The sequence below is a fragment of the Molothrus aeneus genome, chromosome 6, assembly GCF_037042795.1.
Source record: "Molothrus aeneus isolate 106 chromosome 6, BPBGC_Maene_1.0, whole genome shotgun sequence".
In the NCBI taxonomy this organism is placed as follows: domain Eukaryota; kingdom Metazoa; phylum Chordata; class Aves; order Passeriformes; family Icteridae; genus Molothrus; species Molothrus aeneus.
The window spans coordinates 41,090,231-41,104,670 of record NC_089651.1 but is presented as its reverse complement, the minus strand read 5'-3'; the positions used below and the strand labels follow the sequence as shown (position 1 = coordinate 41,104,670).

Here is a 14,440-nt window from a genome sequence, read left to right as displayed (position 1 = left end):
TCTGCTCCTGTATGCCAGCTCCAAAAGAGGGCTTTGAAACTCCAAAAGTCAGTATCAGTTTATAAAGGCACAATATCCTTACCCTTTGTTTTTTACATTCTCAGATGTGTGGGTCGTGAGAACCCCTCAGTGGGGTTAGGATCACTGAGGAAATAGACAATCCGTTTTTGCATTATGCCAAAATAACATATCCTGCTTGTTCTATTCCAAGGAACTTTCTCATGAGGCCTATGTGAGGATGGTTTGTTGGAGGGAGCAGTACATGTATAGATAACAAAGGAGTTGACAGTGTGCTGACACCTATACTTAAAGCCCTTTACTACAATCCTACAACTTGGTACTCCAAAAAACTAAAGCTAGTGTCCCATATTAAACCTTCATTCCCTTACCCATAATTTATTCCTGGAATTCTTGTTGACTTTTAAAACATATTTTTTCTTTATCATAATTCAGTAGGTTCAGAGAACTTCTCTACCTCGCAGTAACTTTAAACTTAGTTATAATGCTGGCTTTTTCTTAAAAGAAAATGCTTGTGTTACCTATACTGATGGTGCCAGCCTGTTGTGGATGATTGTCCTTAAGTCACCAGTTGAGCTTGTTACTGTTCTGGCTTTGTCAGCTTGGGTTTCAAAAGAAAACTCATCTGATGAGTAATCTGAAGTGAGTCTGGGCTGTATGGACCCAGGCATACCTGCTTGAGTTGGTAAGATTACTCATTTCCAGCCTCCCCCTTCCAGCCAAGAACCTTGGCTAAAATACCAATTGTTTCTCAACTCACACAGTTGGTGTGCTTGGATAGCTGTGCAAAGCTTAAATCTTGTGTGTAGATGGTTAAGAGGAGGTGAAGATACTGAGAAGCATCTCAGTAGATTTTAATTAGATTTAACAAATCTCTCAAGTATTGATCTTCTAATGTGCCACTGTTTCTTTTTGGTCTCGCTTCCCCCACCCCTCTACAAGTAACATAGCAGAGGGTTTGAAACAATTGCAGGTAATTATTTTGATTTTGTGTCATGAATTGAGACAGGAACATGGAAGAAACAATTGCCCTTCTGTGCATCTTAGGACCTAGAAATTTTATTCCCACTGTCCCTTTGAGAAAGGACATACTTGTGATTCTCTGAAAGAGTGATTGCTAGCTAAATTTGGGTTGTGTTTCCACAGTTGAAATGATGGAAATTAATATCTTTGTGCCTTTTTGACACAGGTAGATCAGAAATGGGCTTAGGTGCAGCTGTATCTGCTTAGAAGTTGGCACTTTTGGGCTTGGTCTTTTCTGTGCAGCTGCTGGTAGGAGGATGCAAAGGTGTGGACCTAAATGTTCTTTTACTCCAAACTGCAAGGGCAAGGTTGTTAAATCATTAAAATAGGAAGGTAATGAAAAAAGTACTCCTACAGGCAAGCATTGTAAGGAAGAGCTTGTAAGTGCCTGTTTGTGTTTTTATTAAAAATCTGCCATAAATGCTCTCAGTTTTGCTTAGTGGTACAAATGTCTGACACTACAGTACTTGGTGAGATACTCTGCCTTTCTCATACTGTCACCAAAAATAAAATTCCCATCACAGTGTTTGCATTTTTCTGGTGAAAAACAGGAAGAAATGCTCGGCTGGCTCATACCTCTGTAATAAATTCTACTTTTTCCTTCTGTAGATGATTAAAAAGGTGGTGATTTTTTTTCCCCCCCAACAGAAGCTAATGAATTATGCATTCTTATCTCTACTAAATGTCAAACTTTCTTTAATTAAATAGTAAAAAGGAAATCTTGTGACTTTAGGGCAAGAAAAAAAATGTTCTTGAGTGCTCAGATGTCCTTGCTGCCACGGTTAGTTTGACATTCTTGTGTTATCCATTCAAGGCAGTGACTTACTTTTCCTGGAAAACATTGGAAGGGAAGCTAAAATTCAGGAAAGGCTCATTCATAAAAATCATGTGGGACTTCAGTGTTGATAAGCTGTGCAGAAGAGAGGTACCGTAATGCAGCTTATTAGCTTCTATTGAAAACAAAAAATTGTGGAAGGTTCTTATGGTAATGTGTAGAATAATGCTAGTAGTGCTATATTAAATGCATTCCTTATGCACAGAATAAAATATGGTAGAGCACCTTAGTTTTCCAAAGTCTTTGTGTATTCAGTACAGCAATGTTTGGTGCCAAAAAGCCATTGCATGTTCCCTTGCTCTGCTTAACTCAGAGGCTGACTGTAGCTCTCCTGCAAAGATTATATGCCCATGATTTAATGAAGGCGGTTATTTTATATTTTGTGTTTTCCTGAGTTTTTTCTTTATGCCAGAATGACAGATAAGAATTATTCATGCTACTCCTATTTTACTGTCATATATATTTTCCTTTTACTTTGAGTGCTTTTGATGTGTTTTCAGGACTTTGTCCCATTGTACCAGGACTTTGAAAATTTCTACAACAGAAACCTCTACATGCGCATTCGGGACAGCTGGAACCGTCCAATCTGCAGTGTGCCAGGGGCCAAAGTGGACATGATGGAGAGAGTTTCCCATGACTATAACTGGACATTCACGTGAGTCAAAACTGAAGAAAACACTTGCAAGAGCTGCCTTAAAATATAGGGTCTCTAAGAGCTAGTTGTAGGGTGTGAGGTCAAAGGAGCAGTGAATTATGAACTTTATTATGAAAGTTTGAGCTTTCTAGCAGCTTGAATCAATGAATTTTGCTCTTTTGAAATAGATTTAGTCACCAAGGTGATACAATCTTTTGGCTACCTTACTGTATTAAGATTTCCTGGACATACACCTGTAATAAAATTAATACCTTTGTGCATATAATATTAATACCTGCTGTGGATATATTGGATTGCACTGCTGCTTGTGACTTTGTGTTGATTGAGAAAAAGTTCTGCCACTTTAAGTAAATGCTGCTGTCTGAACTGAATTTGACATGATTGTTTTGAGTCAGAACTGAAGTAGTCTGTAGAAACAAAATAAGAAATACAAGAAAGGATTTTTACAAATTGGAAATGACGTATCACAGGTTTGATGTGAAGAGGTTTGCAGCACAGTGCTTAGTGAAACTAGTTATATCTCTTCTTGGCTTTCAAGGGCAAAAGAATTAAAATTGATTTTTTTCTGCTGAACTTCTTCCTTATTTTCCTTGTCACGTATTGTTAGCACAAAAGTGCCAGATGTGTTTCCTTTCTGTGGTTAGAGGATATCCCGCTTGAGAGGCTGCCAAGTTAATTGATCTAGAGATGTTATTTTGTAATTGAAAGAAAAGTTGTATGTTTCTGGGATGGAGGGAGGAACATGCCAGAGCAACAGGTGGTTTGAGAAGCCTCAAGCAATTTCATGTGTGATAGCAAGTTCACCTGTAACTGTAAACTCTTCTGGGAATTAATTTGAGATTGTAAGATAGGGAGAGAATCTTTTTAACTGATTGTTGCAGTTTGATGATGAGAGGCAGTAGTGAAATAATTTAATGTTTGGTTCTATTGAGTTTTAACATTTCAGTGTATAGTCTAGGAAAGTGAAGTAATAATCTTCTGGTTAAGATAATTTTTAAAATTTTGGGTGTCCTAACTTGTGCTGTTTTTAAAACACAGATACACAGGGAGAGTGATAAAAGACATCATAAATATGGGTTCCTACAACTACCTTGGGTTTGCACAGAAGACTGGGGCTTGCCAAGAAGCAGCTTCTAAAGTTCTGTCCCAGTATGGAGCTGGGGTGTGCAGCACCCGGCAGGAGATGGGTAAGTTGGAGGATGATAGTGTGTTCCCTGAATGTTTATTTCTAAGTCTATCTGATTGCAGGTCTTTAAAACATTAGTTGTTTCAGCATTGAACTTTAGTGTAACTGATAAAGCAGCTTTTACTTCAGTGAAGACAAATTGACTTCTTGGATTTAGTTTATGTTGCACAGCAGTTGTTTTACTTATGTTTTCATATATGGAGTTTTTTCAGTGTTCCCTTATGGGCCTTTAAATAAAGCACAGCTTGGTTGGTGGAAAATCTCTTTGTAGAATTTAGCAGTAGTGAAAGCTTCTCCTTACTCTGAATTTCCCATTCATTTTATGTGCAGGAAACTTGGACAAGCATGAGGAGCTGGAAAAGCTAGTTGCCAGGTTCCTAGGTGTGGAATCTGCAATGGCATATGGAATGGGATTTGCAACCAACTCTATGAACATTCCTGCTTTAGTTGGCAAGGTATGGCTTAAGTCGTCGACAGAAGCTCACCTAGCAAAGATTCTAGTGGTTAATTTTTCTAAAAGCTACTTGTTTGCTTTTGTTTTTCCTCAGTGGCAGCCCCTGCAGATATTCTCTATGGAAACTGTAGGTCACAGAATGCATCTCTAACCATTGCAAAAATCTCTTTGGGAAACAGCATCCATGGCACCAGTAGCAGCATAGAACTTTCTCTTTGGAAGAAAGCCTGGCATGTTAAGGCTTGCTTCCTCAGGCTATTCCTTGGTGTGTGAGATGGTGGCTGATTAACAGACTGATTGGCTGAAGGTATTTTGGTGCTTTTGAAACACTAAACCGACTGTGTCAACTACACAGATAAGCTGAGTTGCATATTGGTACATGGAGAATTTATTATCTTTGAGTGACAGCTAAAAAATCCTTCCTTGGATGAAGCAGAAACGTTGTTTCAGGGAAATAAGGTTAACTGTAAAGACTCATGATGTTTATTGTGTGCCCCATAAAACAGGAGACAATTAGTCTGAGTGTCCAGTATTCTCCACCACTGCTATTTTAGTTATTGGAAAATCAGATAAAAATGAAATTTTTCTTTGCTTCTTCTGATGCAAAATACATGTTCTCTTAGCTCCTCCTTAGAGTAAAATAGTGCAAGTACTGGAACAGGTTGGATTTTTTTTGGCAAATGATTCATTGTCAGCCTAATACTGCTAGTCTATTGGAATTCTTTGCTCCTGTCTACTGAATTATTTTGAATTATTTTCCTTTTATTTAATTTATTTTTTTTCACTTCCTGAGATTACTTCCTAAATCTTCCATGTCTGATATCTACAGATCATAAATTTGCTGCCTTGTTCTTCCTGACAGCTTTTCCCGGTGATTGATTTTCTTTTGCATTAGCTGCAGTGTCTTCCTGTATGCTTTTTTCTTTTTTTTTTTTTTTTTTTTTAACAAGGAAGTAGCACTGTCTACATAATGGGCCTTTTCTTTTAGTCTGTTTTAAGTATCAAATGCTTTGCATATTAAAAAAAAAACTTCTTTGAGTCTGATGCTAGAGAGAAATTCAGTGCTTCAAATCTAATTATTCTGGAGTCAAATACTTCTGCAGTGCTATGAATCTGAGCAACATATGTTGCTTCTGAAATGTCTTTTACCTGCATGTTTTGGTTCTTTGTCTTTCCACATCTCTCCGGTTTTATGTTCAACAGAAAAATTACTCATAATTTCTGTGAGACCTTTCAGATTCAGTACACACTGTCAGGTACTGAAGTAGATTGCTCATTGTTGTCACTACAAATGACTCATTCCTGCAAACTTACTCAATCTTTTTTTCCATGTGGAGCCCTCTATATCTTCAATACCTTATGAGAATACTCTTGAGACACCTTACTCAGATCCTGAGTTTTCACCTTTGAACTTCAGCAGGTTTTACAACCATTAAGGGAATCTGAACAGTAAATTTCAGGGCATGTAACATACCTTTTTTATGCAGCTCACTCTAGTAAACCAACTCTTGTCATAAATGGTACAGGAATGCCTGCTGGGTTAGTCATGAGGATACTTAGTTTCTTGTACACTTGAAATAAAGTAGTAAGAAGCTTTTGCCTCATAACAATACAGGTGTCCTTATACTCAAGTGAATACTCCAAACAGAAATTGCACTCTGGTAAAGAAGAGAGTTCTTGTCAGATGAACCATTTTGCTGTTCAGAATGTTCACTGAATGTTTTTTTTGGCTGCCTGAAGTTGCTTCTCACTGCACATTTGATTTCTTCGTTGTCTGCAAATAAGGACACATAAATTCTGAATTTTGGCACCACCCAGTACACAATTAATTGAGTGTGCACTACCTGTTTGGCAATGCTTTGATAGTCCTCAGTAAAGCTCAGAGATTCTCATGCTTGATTAAACTCTTGGGCTGTTTTTTTTAATGACTGTTTGTGTCTTTTTGCATGTCCTACTTGCATTTTCAACTGTAAAGCTGCTTGGAACACAAGGTATCTTCCAAGTTATTCTGGGCTCCTGTATTATTACTTGATTAGCTAAAAACAAGCTGCTGAGTATAGTTGCTCACATATACTGGACCACCTGTTCTTTTTCTGCTCTGTGGAATCCTGAAGCACTTAGTTTGTGTTCCTACTGAATCTTATTTTAATAACAACATATACAGTGACTGGATCCATCTCTATGCCATAATTTGATCAGTATTAGTCAGCAAAAGGAATTCAAAAGCTTCATCATTATTTAGTTGATCTTTATTCACTTTGCCTTGCTAACAGCAGCCTCTACTAAGCACGTGCTGAAAATAAGTATAGTTGGTGTAGACTGAAAGCTGTATTTCAGCACTGTTAAAGCATCACTAAAATCAGGTGTTTCTGCACCTGGTGATTTTCAGCAGTAGAGACCCTCTGTTCGCAGCCAGTTTGTCAGGTCCCTGATACACTCACTGCCAAGTATGCTGAGTCTAGACCACAGATAATGGGACATTTGAGGGTTACTTCGTCAGAGGTTGTTAGACCATTTGAGGCTAAGCTAGACTCTCAAACTTACCTGTTTTAGATTAAGTACCATTAATATAATCAGTATAACTAGGTAATAGCACTGTTCTGTACTGCCTTTAGCACAGAGCTTTTCATCATAGCTCTGGATGGAGAGAGACTATACAATTGAGTTAGAACAGTGATGCTTGAAGGATTTTTTTTGGTTATAAGAAAGCACATTAATTTCCACATATAGGTGAGTTGTAAAATTAAGTGCTCAGGACTGAATTACAGAATTCACATACATAGCACTCTGTAGTAAAATGTGGCATTCACTTCAGTGGGCCTTGCACGATGTGGTGGTAAGCCTGTTCTTGTTCTTCACTGACATATTTTTCTAGAGCCCAAGTTGTGTTATCTCCAGTTCCTGTTAGCCTTGTCCTGAATGCTTTCTCAGATGTAAATTTGCTGATAAATGCAACTGAAGTCTTATCACTGTAGTAGCATCACTCAGTTTTACATATAATCATCAGTGATGGCTATTCTGTGCCAGTGCCTTATGTGATCCATTGCCCTCTTTCTAGTAGCAGACAGTACTAGACTAGTTACTACTTCTTCAGTTTCAAATTAATTTGTTTCTAATTGAATGTCCTTTTAGCAGAGGGTGAAAAGAGGCTGCTGCTCATCAGTATGTTAAATCTACTTTCTCCACCAAAAGCTTGTCCTTGTTTTTATGGACAAGCTTTTGTCCTTTTTCTAGGTAATGAATCTCTTCTTTTCTTCTTTTTTTTTTTTTAACTATCACTTTTCCTGCTTTCTACCATTCAAGAAGGATACTAGTACTGGATTATTATATTCACTTTTCTTGATACAGTAGTGTTTAACAGCAATGTCCTCTGATATATACATACTCTGTCTGATGTAGTAATTCTAAAGAGCAAACACTAGTTGGAAATTTCTATACTTCATATGCCAAAGTCTATGAAACATGTAATGTGAATGTTTGTAGCAGCAGTATGAACACATGGCATTTGTGGCATTTTCTGGGGAAAAGCAGTCTCTGGCTTTCTCAGAACGTAGAATGTTTCAAGGGGCATCACAGTTCTAGTGCAGAGACTTTGAGACTCTGCACTAGAGAGAAATAAGGTTAACTCTAGAACAAAGTACTCCTGTTGTCTGGGACACTCCTGGTATAACTATAAGCAATGCTTTTGACAGTCCTTTCTAGTAATTCCCATTGCAGAGAAATCCTCTTGATTCCTCCCTCATTAAGCTGTTATTAGAGAAGCATGGAATGAACATGCTTCAGTGTTAGATCTTCAGCATCTTGACACCCTTTCTAGATTTTTAACTGAGCAAAGTTACTTCTAAAATTGCAGCATGTTTGCATAGTAATTGGAGTGGGCCAAGGTTATTTAGAAATACTGTTGCTTCCTTATGTATTAATCCCCCAATATACATACATTCCTGTAGCCCACAGTGATAATACTGTGACTGAATGTTCAGCATATCAGTTATTGACCTGTAATCATCACTGCTCTCAAAACATACATATCCTGTTTTAATGTTTGTCCAAGGATTTACCTTCTGGGCTTTTCTTGAAAAAGCAGATTAATTTAGTATCATGTTTAATGGCTTCAAAAAATTTCTCCAGTTCATCATGCAATTCTGTTTTCCACTTTCTGTCTCTTGTATATTACCTCCATCTACATGTGGGTTTAGTCAGTGGTTGCCTCCTAATGAAAGTAATAGTGCAACATGGAGAAGGCCTTTAACCTAGGTCTTTGGTGTCCTGTTTCTTAGCAGCACTGTCGACTTGCTGAGTCAACTGTGGCAAGCTGCTCTGCTCCCTGTTTTACCTGACTGCATAGGAGGATGAGTACTCATCAACAGCATGAGATATTCAGAGATTCAGCTGCAGGACTTCCAGGAAAAGTGAAATTTTAGTGTTTCTTTCAGTTAAGAGCAGTTCTGTATTTTTATTTGCCATACTAAGGCTGCAAATTGGATCTTATCCAGTCTTGCCTGGACTAGTTGGAATTTGCAAGTAGTTGGAGTTGCCTGCATTTATGTTGGAATTTTTTTTTCTTAAATGATCTTGAAGCGCTGCAGAGCTGAAAGGTTTTACATGCTTGGCTGTGAAACATAACCTTTTAATATATTCTTCTTTCCCCTTCTAATTCAGGGCTGTCTGATTCTGAGTGATGAGCTGAATCATGCATCACTAGTGCTTGGAGCAAGACTGTCAGGAGCCACTATTCGAATCTTTAAGCACAACAGTAAGTATCAGATGGTGAACTTTGCTTTTCTGCAGATGCTATAGATCAGATGCAATATTTTCTATCTTCTAGTAACTGAAAGTCCAATTTCATGCAAGGAAATCAATGCTAGTTATGTAAAAGGTCAGAAGACTGCTGCTACTGGAAGTTGAATCATCCTGAATCAGATTTTTTTTTATGTATTCAGTCCCAACTAATAACACTTTTATTCTGAAGCTGTTCTGGCCTACATCTTCTGCATATGGAGGAGAACATGCCACCCTTTGGCAAGTCTAGGGACACTGGTGTTTTAACATTGTTTCTTGTCCTATCATGCTTGAGTAGCTCAGCATGGTTAAATTATTCTAACAGTGTGTCACATAATGATGCAATCTGGTAGTGGTCTAGGTTACAGTTTGGGGGATAAGAAAGTTTAATTTTAGAACTAGATGCTAACATGCTCCTACAGTAACAAAAGCTTAGAATTGCAGATGTCCTAGCTAAACTAGAAAGTCATGAATTGGCACAATGTAGTACTAAACCAATTTTTGGGACAAGAAGCATAGATTAAGTTTAATGAATTACTTGCTTTAAGTATTTAAGTAATTGTTTCCAAAATACACAGATTTTTAAATTTCCTAGTTTCATCTTCCTCCAAAGGAGGTATTTATAATAACTTTCAGATTAAAACTACCTAGGATTTCCTTCCCTTACTCTTGATGAAAGAGGCATGTGGTTGTTCTTGATTAGTAAGAACTACCTTCGTTCTTCAGGTACTCCTAATACTCTTTATAGTGTCAGTCTCTGAGGTCAAGATGACTCTTGCTCTCTTTGAAGTGTGTAGTGGTAACAGCAAAACTTGGGTGACTGCAATTATTTTTCTTTCTTTGTCCTACTTGATAGTGTGGATTCTCTCTGCTGTGCTTACTCTTTCTTTTGTGTTCGCTCTTTCTTGTTTTCTATCATTTGAATAATTTGTTTTAAAAAAAAGTAGAGCATTTGGTAACATTCATTTTTTCTTTTTAATTCTTCATAAATTTTGGTTGCTGGGCAAGATCACAAAAGCTTTTCATTCAATTTCTTGCATTTATATGGACATACTTCTGAACATTGCATCAGTTGCAGAATTTCAAAGAACATTGGTGACAAACATAGTTCTGGCTATGGGGAGAAGGACTTAGAAGCTGCTGTGATGAAAAATAGATGATTTGTGGGAATGGCTACAATAGATGATTTGTGGGAATGTGCTTTCCCCTGGTGAAATTGTGGGATATTCTAGAAACATTTTAGATGGTGGGTTTTTGTGGAAGAGAATGTAGTGGCATATTAGAATCAAGGCAAAATGCAAACAATGGTCTTGGTTATCAAGATGATGTTCAGTTCATATTTCTGTATGTGTTCTCAGTCCTACTCTTGTTATACTCTATGCTGCCTTTTTAATGTGATTTTCTTAAGATGTTAATGGCTTCATTCATAATCAGATTTTTAGAAACTGGGGGGGGGAATGAAAGCTTCCCCTGAAATTCCTTGTAAAATGGTTTTTTTTTTCCTGCTTTATTCTGTAGTTTGTTCTTTTCATTAAGTTCAGACTTATCTTCCCCTTCTTCTTGAAAAATTAGAGTAGAAGTTTATTTTCCATTGTTCTCTCTAATCGCACTAACCTTGTCTTTCCTTCATTGAGAGACCTGTTGGAGACAGGGACTACACTGCTGATTTCTTCATCATTGACTTTCTGAACCTTAGCTGTCTTTTAACAGTACATTAACTGACCTACTGTGCTGTTTAGTTTTATTCTAGATCAAATTCACAAGCTCCTCTTGCTGCTACAATTGCACTAGTCTACCAGTTCTCTTTCCATGATTAATTTGTTCTCTTTTTCACACCCTAGTGTTTATATCTATCTCTTGCTCAGAACTTGGCTTTTATGCTTTAATCCCATCTTCACTCCTTTCCTTGAAGTTTTTTTTCAGGACTGATTCCATATGTATGCATTTGTTCACATTAGTTAGGTCTCTAAGGATCACATCAAGTATTTGTAATCAAAGCTTGTAAGATTTCAGAATATGCTTCTACTAACAGTTTCATCTGTCTAGTTTCTGATATGCTGAACATTATCCTTTTTTCTGCACTGGTGGTTCTCTTTTTTCCTTTTCTCCTTTGGTTTAGAGGCTTCCTGTTCTCACTTCCAATCCCTTCAATTTTAAACAAAGAAATAAAAAAGTACACTTGCCCTGCTTATTTTCCTGCACTTTGGTCTATCTTCTTCTTATCTTTAATTCATTATCCTTGAACCCGTTGTGTTCTAGCTCTATTCTGTTGTTCTGTTCTGAATTATTTCTATCCACAAGGACATTTGTACTACTAAATTGCCTTCTCTTTTCATCAGAATGAGATACCTTCCTTTTTTTATAAGCCCCTCCCCCCGCCGCCCTTTCTTTGTTTGTGCCTAATGCTCTAACTTGTGCTTTTAGTTTAGAATGATGAAACTCTTCCTTGGAGTTCACACAGTCACCTATTCCTTTCAGTTTCATCCATGGTCCTGTAGGGAGATGAAGCCTGTGCTTATTGACTTGTATATGGTCTGTCCTCCATGCTGGTGCAATTTGTGCCTTTTTGGAATATTGCTGTCTTTAGTCACGTCAAAGTTCAAGCTAGTAGCTGTTTTGGTACCATTTAACAGTAATTTCTGGTGCAGATATGCAAAGCCTGGAGAAGCTGCTCAAAGATGCTATTGTGCATGGGCAACCTCGTACACGGAGGCCCTGGAAAAAAATTCTTATCTTGGTGGAAGGAATATACAGGTACAAACTATTCTTTCTAATCCTAAGACCCTCCACATGAGATCTAAATGCTTAGTGTTTGGGTTTCTTTGCCAAATCAAACGATGAATATTGTCACTTCATAGTTATTTCATTGGTCTCATCTGCTAATTACATTACACTGTGTATGTCTCACATCCTGGGCTTTCTGTTGCTAGAACTGTAGCTGCAGCTGGTGTTATCACAATGTTTCCCACATCCTGATTATATTGTAGAAATTAATTAATCAAAACTGATTGCTTATATCAGAGCTGAGGTCTTAAGTTGCTTGTCCATTCCATTCTTTCTGTGCTTACTAGATTATTTTAGTGTGAACGGAATTGTACAAATTTAATTTTTTTGCTAAGAGTGAGTAGGAGCAGTAGGCATAGCTGTGTTAGGCATTTAAATCCTAGTGACTTTCAGTACAAAATGTGGTGTTTTGAAGTGTTACTAATGAAAGCCTAGTCAGTTCTTAGAAACATCAGGTAAGTAGATGTTAAGTCAGAATACTGACATTAGAGTGGAAGTAAAACTGAGATAATTTTATTAATGAATTATCACTGAACACATTCCTGTGCCCTAACTTCTGGTTGCTGCTACTGTTTAGTCTGTGTGTCAGCATCCCAGAGATGCTGAACAGGTAAAAAGGAGAGATCTGGGCCCCAGGTGCAAGGAGGAGAGGTGCATCTCTGCAGACACTGATGAGTCTAGCAAATTTTAAGTGTTTGTAATTACTGAAACAGTGAAGAAATTAAAGCTTAGTGATTTTAGTCTCTATGAGGTGGTCCCCAACAATTAAGTCAACTCATACTGAATTTTTGTTTCTCAACAGTATGGAGGGATCCATAGTCCGTTTGCCTGAAGTGATTGCCCTTAAGAAGAAGTACAAATCCTATCTGTACCTTGATGAAGCTCATAGTATAGGTGCCCTGGGTCCCAGTGGCCGGGGTGTAGTGGATTATTTTGGACTCAATCCTGAAGATGTGGATGTTATGATGGGAACATTCACGAAAAGCTTTGGAGCTGCAGGAGGATACATTGGGGGCAAGAAGGTAAAAAGCTGGGAATATCATGGCTGGTGGTAAAGTCGATTTCAGGCAGGTGGTGGAATTCTTGGTTAAGCATTTCAAATTTAATTTATTCCTCAAGTACCCTATTGTCCATTTGTTTCATAATTTTACATGCTGTCTAATACTGTGGAAGTCTACAGTGCAGAAGAGTCTAGTCTAGTAAAATACGTTGTAATTGTGTAGTTCTCACATGGTCAGTGATGATCTGAGTTTGCAGAATGAACAGTAGTGATGCAATACTCTTCTAGGAAGGGCCAGGAGCCAGGAAGCAGGGATTTCTTGATGGTACTTTTAATGAGACTTGAAGGAAAAATGCAAAAAGTTCAAGTTTTTCAACCCATTTGGAGGAAAATCCTCTTAGGTTAGTCTGGTAGAATTGATTTCCCCTGGGCACAAGCAGGTTGAAATGACTCTTTTTCCCTTTTTCTTTTTTGGCTGGTTGATTGTTTTGGTTTTTGTTTCTTTGTTTTGGTATTTTATTTGTTTGAGGTTTTGAGGTTTTTGAGGATATTTTTTTGGCTACTGTCTCCTTCTATTGGAAAATACAGCTTAGAAAGTGTTGCACTTGCCAACCTCTAATTCTCAGAGGGATGGTGTAGACAATTCTCTGTGTCACCTTTCTCATATCATAAAATTTCTGATCTCACAGATTAGGCTTCTAAGCTTTATTGGAGGGTAAAATTCTACCATTTTCCTACCAGGACAATAATTTTTTATGTATCAATTGTGATAATTACTTCCACCAATAAGTGGAGATGGAACTTGGAGATATTCCTTGGAGGGTGTTTACTACAGTTAGATTAAAATTACTTCAACAACTTCCCCAGAAAAAAAAAATCATATAAATCTTTTTCCAAAGGTAGTAAGCTAGTGGGATTGACTCCATGGCATAAGGTAAAGTAGCTAAGAGGCCTTTACAACTGTTTTAGCTACTGATTGAGGGATTGCTGCATAGGTAAGAGGCTTTAAATCTTCTTACCTAGTTTATTTCAAAGTCCCTTTATGACTTCCTTTCCTCAACTCTGACCCTAGGCAGATGGCAGCAGAACACTTCTGGAGGTTTTTATAATGCATTTGCAGCTTGTGATAGCTACAGAGGTCATTATTCATTTTGTGGTAGCAAAAGACAGAATCTCTCCTGGCATTCATACTGATGTTTATATTTTAGCATGGTTTTGGTACAGTTAACAAGCAGTCTAGATGTAAGGTGTGTTGGTCCTTTGTTCCTATATGAGCTGCTTTTGCCCTCTAAGAGAAATAGGATGTGTTTAAGTGGGAAGTGCGGAAAGATTAGGCTGAGGTTTGTGCATTCTCAAATGACACCTACTACTTTATTTATATTGTGGTCATGAACGAGAGAGATTTTGTGACCTGTCCCCTTGTTTGGTGTTTTTTGTGGGGAAAAAAGTATATTGAGCATGATCCATAAACACCTATGGATCCTGCTCCCCACTATTTCATTTTCTTTATATTCACACTGTAATAATAAACACTTTGGAAACTCACCCTGGACACAGCTCAAGTAATGCAAGCATAATGCAAACCTTTGTTGCAATCCACTGTTGATGGTGTTAGCTAAACAAGTCTGTCATAGACATTTGTCTCTGATCAACACACGTTCCTGCACTGTGACATTATTACAAGTTGTCATGTCCCTGCTGTTTCT

At 37.6% G+C, this 14,440-nt stretch overlaps 1 protein-coding gene across 1 annotated transcript in view; it reads left to right on the top strand.

Moving 5' to 3' along the window:
* Positions 1-14,440, top strand: part of SPTLC2 (serine palmitoyltransferase long chain base subunit 2) — a 77,546-nt gene that overhangs the window by 15,750 nt on the left and 47,356 nt on the right. Inside the window, exons 3-8 of the mRNA XM_066551912.1 lie at positions 2,377-2,531; positions 3,570-3,718; positions 4,048-4,172; positions 8,831-8,924; positions 11,599-11,704; positions 12,537-12,756. Coding sequence (XP_066408009.1) covers positions 2,377-2,531; positions 3,570-3,718; positions 4,048-4,172; positions 8,831-8,924; positions 11,599-11,704; positions 12,537-12,756 — 849 coding nt within the window. The remainder of the gene's footprint in view (positions 1-2,376; positions 2,532-3,569; positions 3,719-4,047; positions 4,173-8,830; positions 8,925-11,598; positions 11,705-12,536; positions 12,757-14,440) is intronic.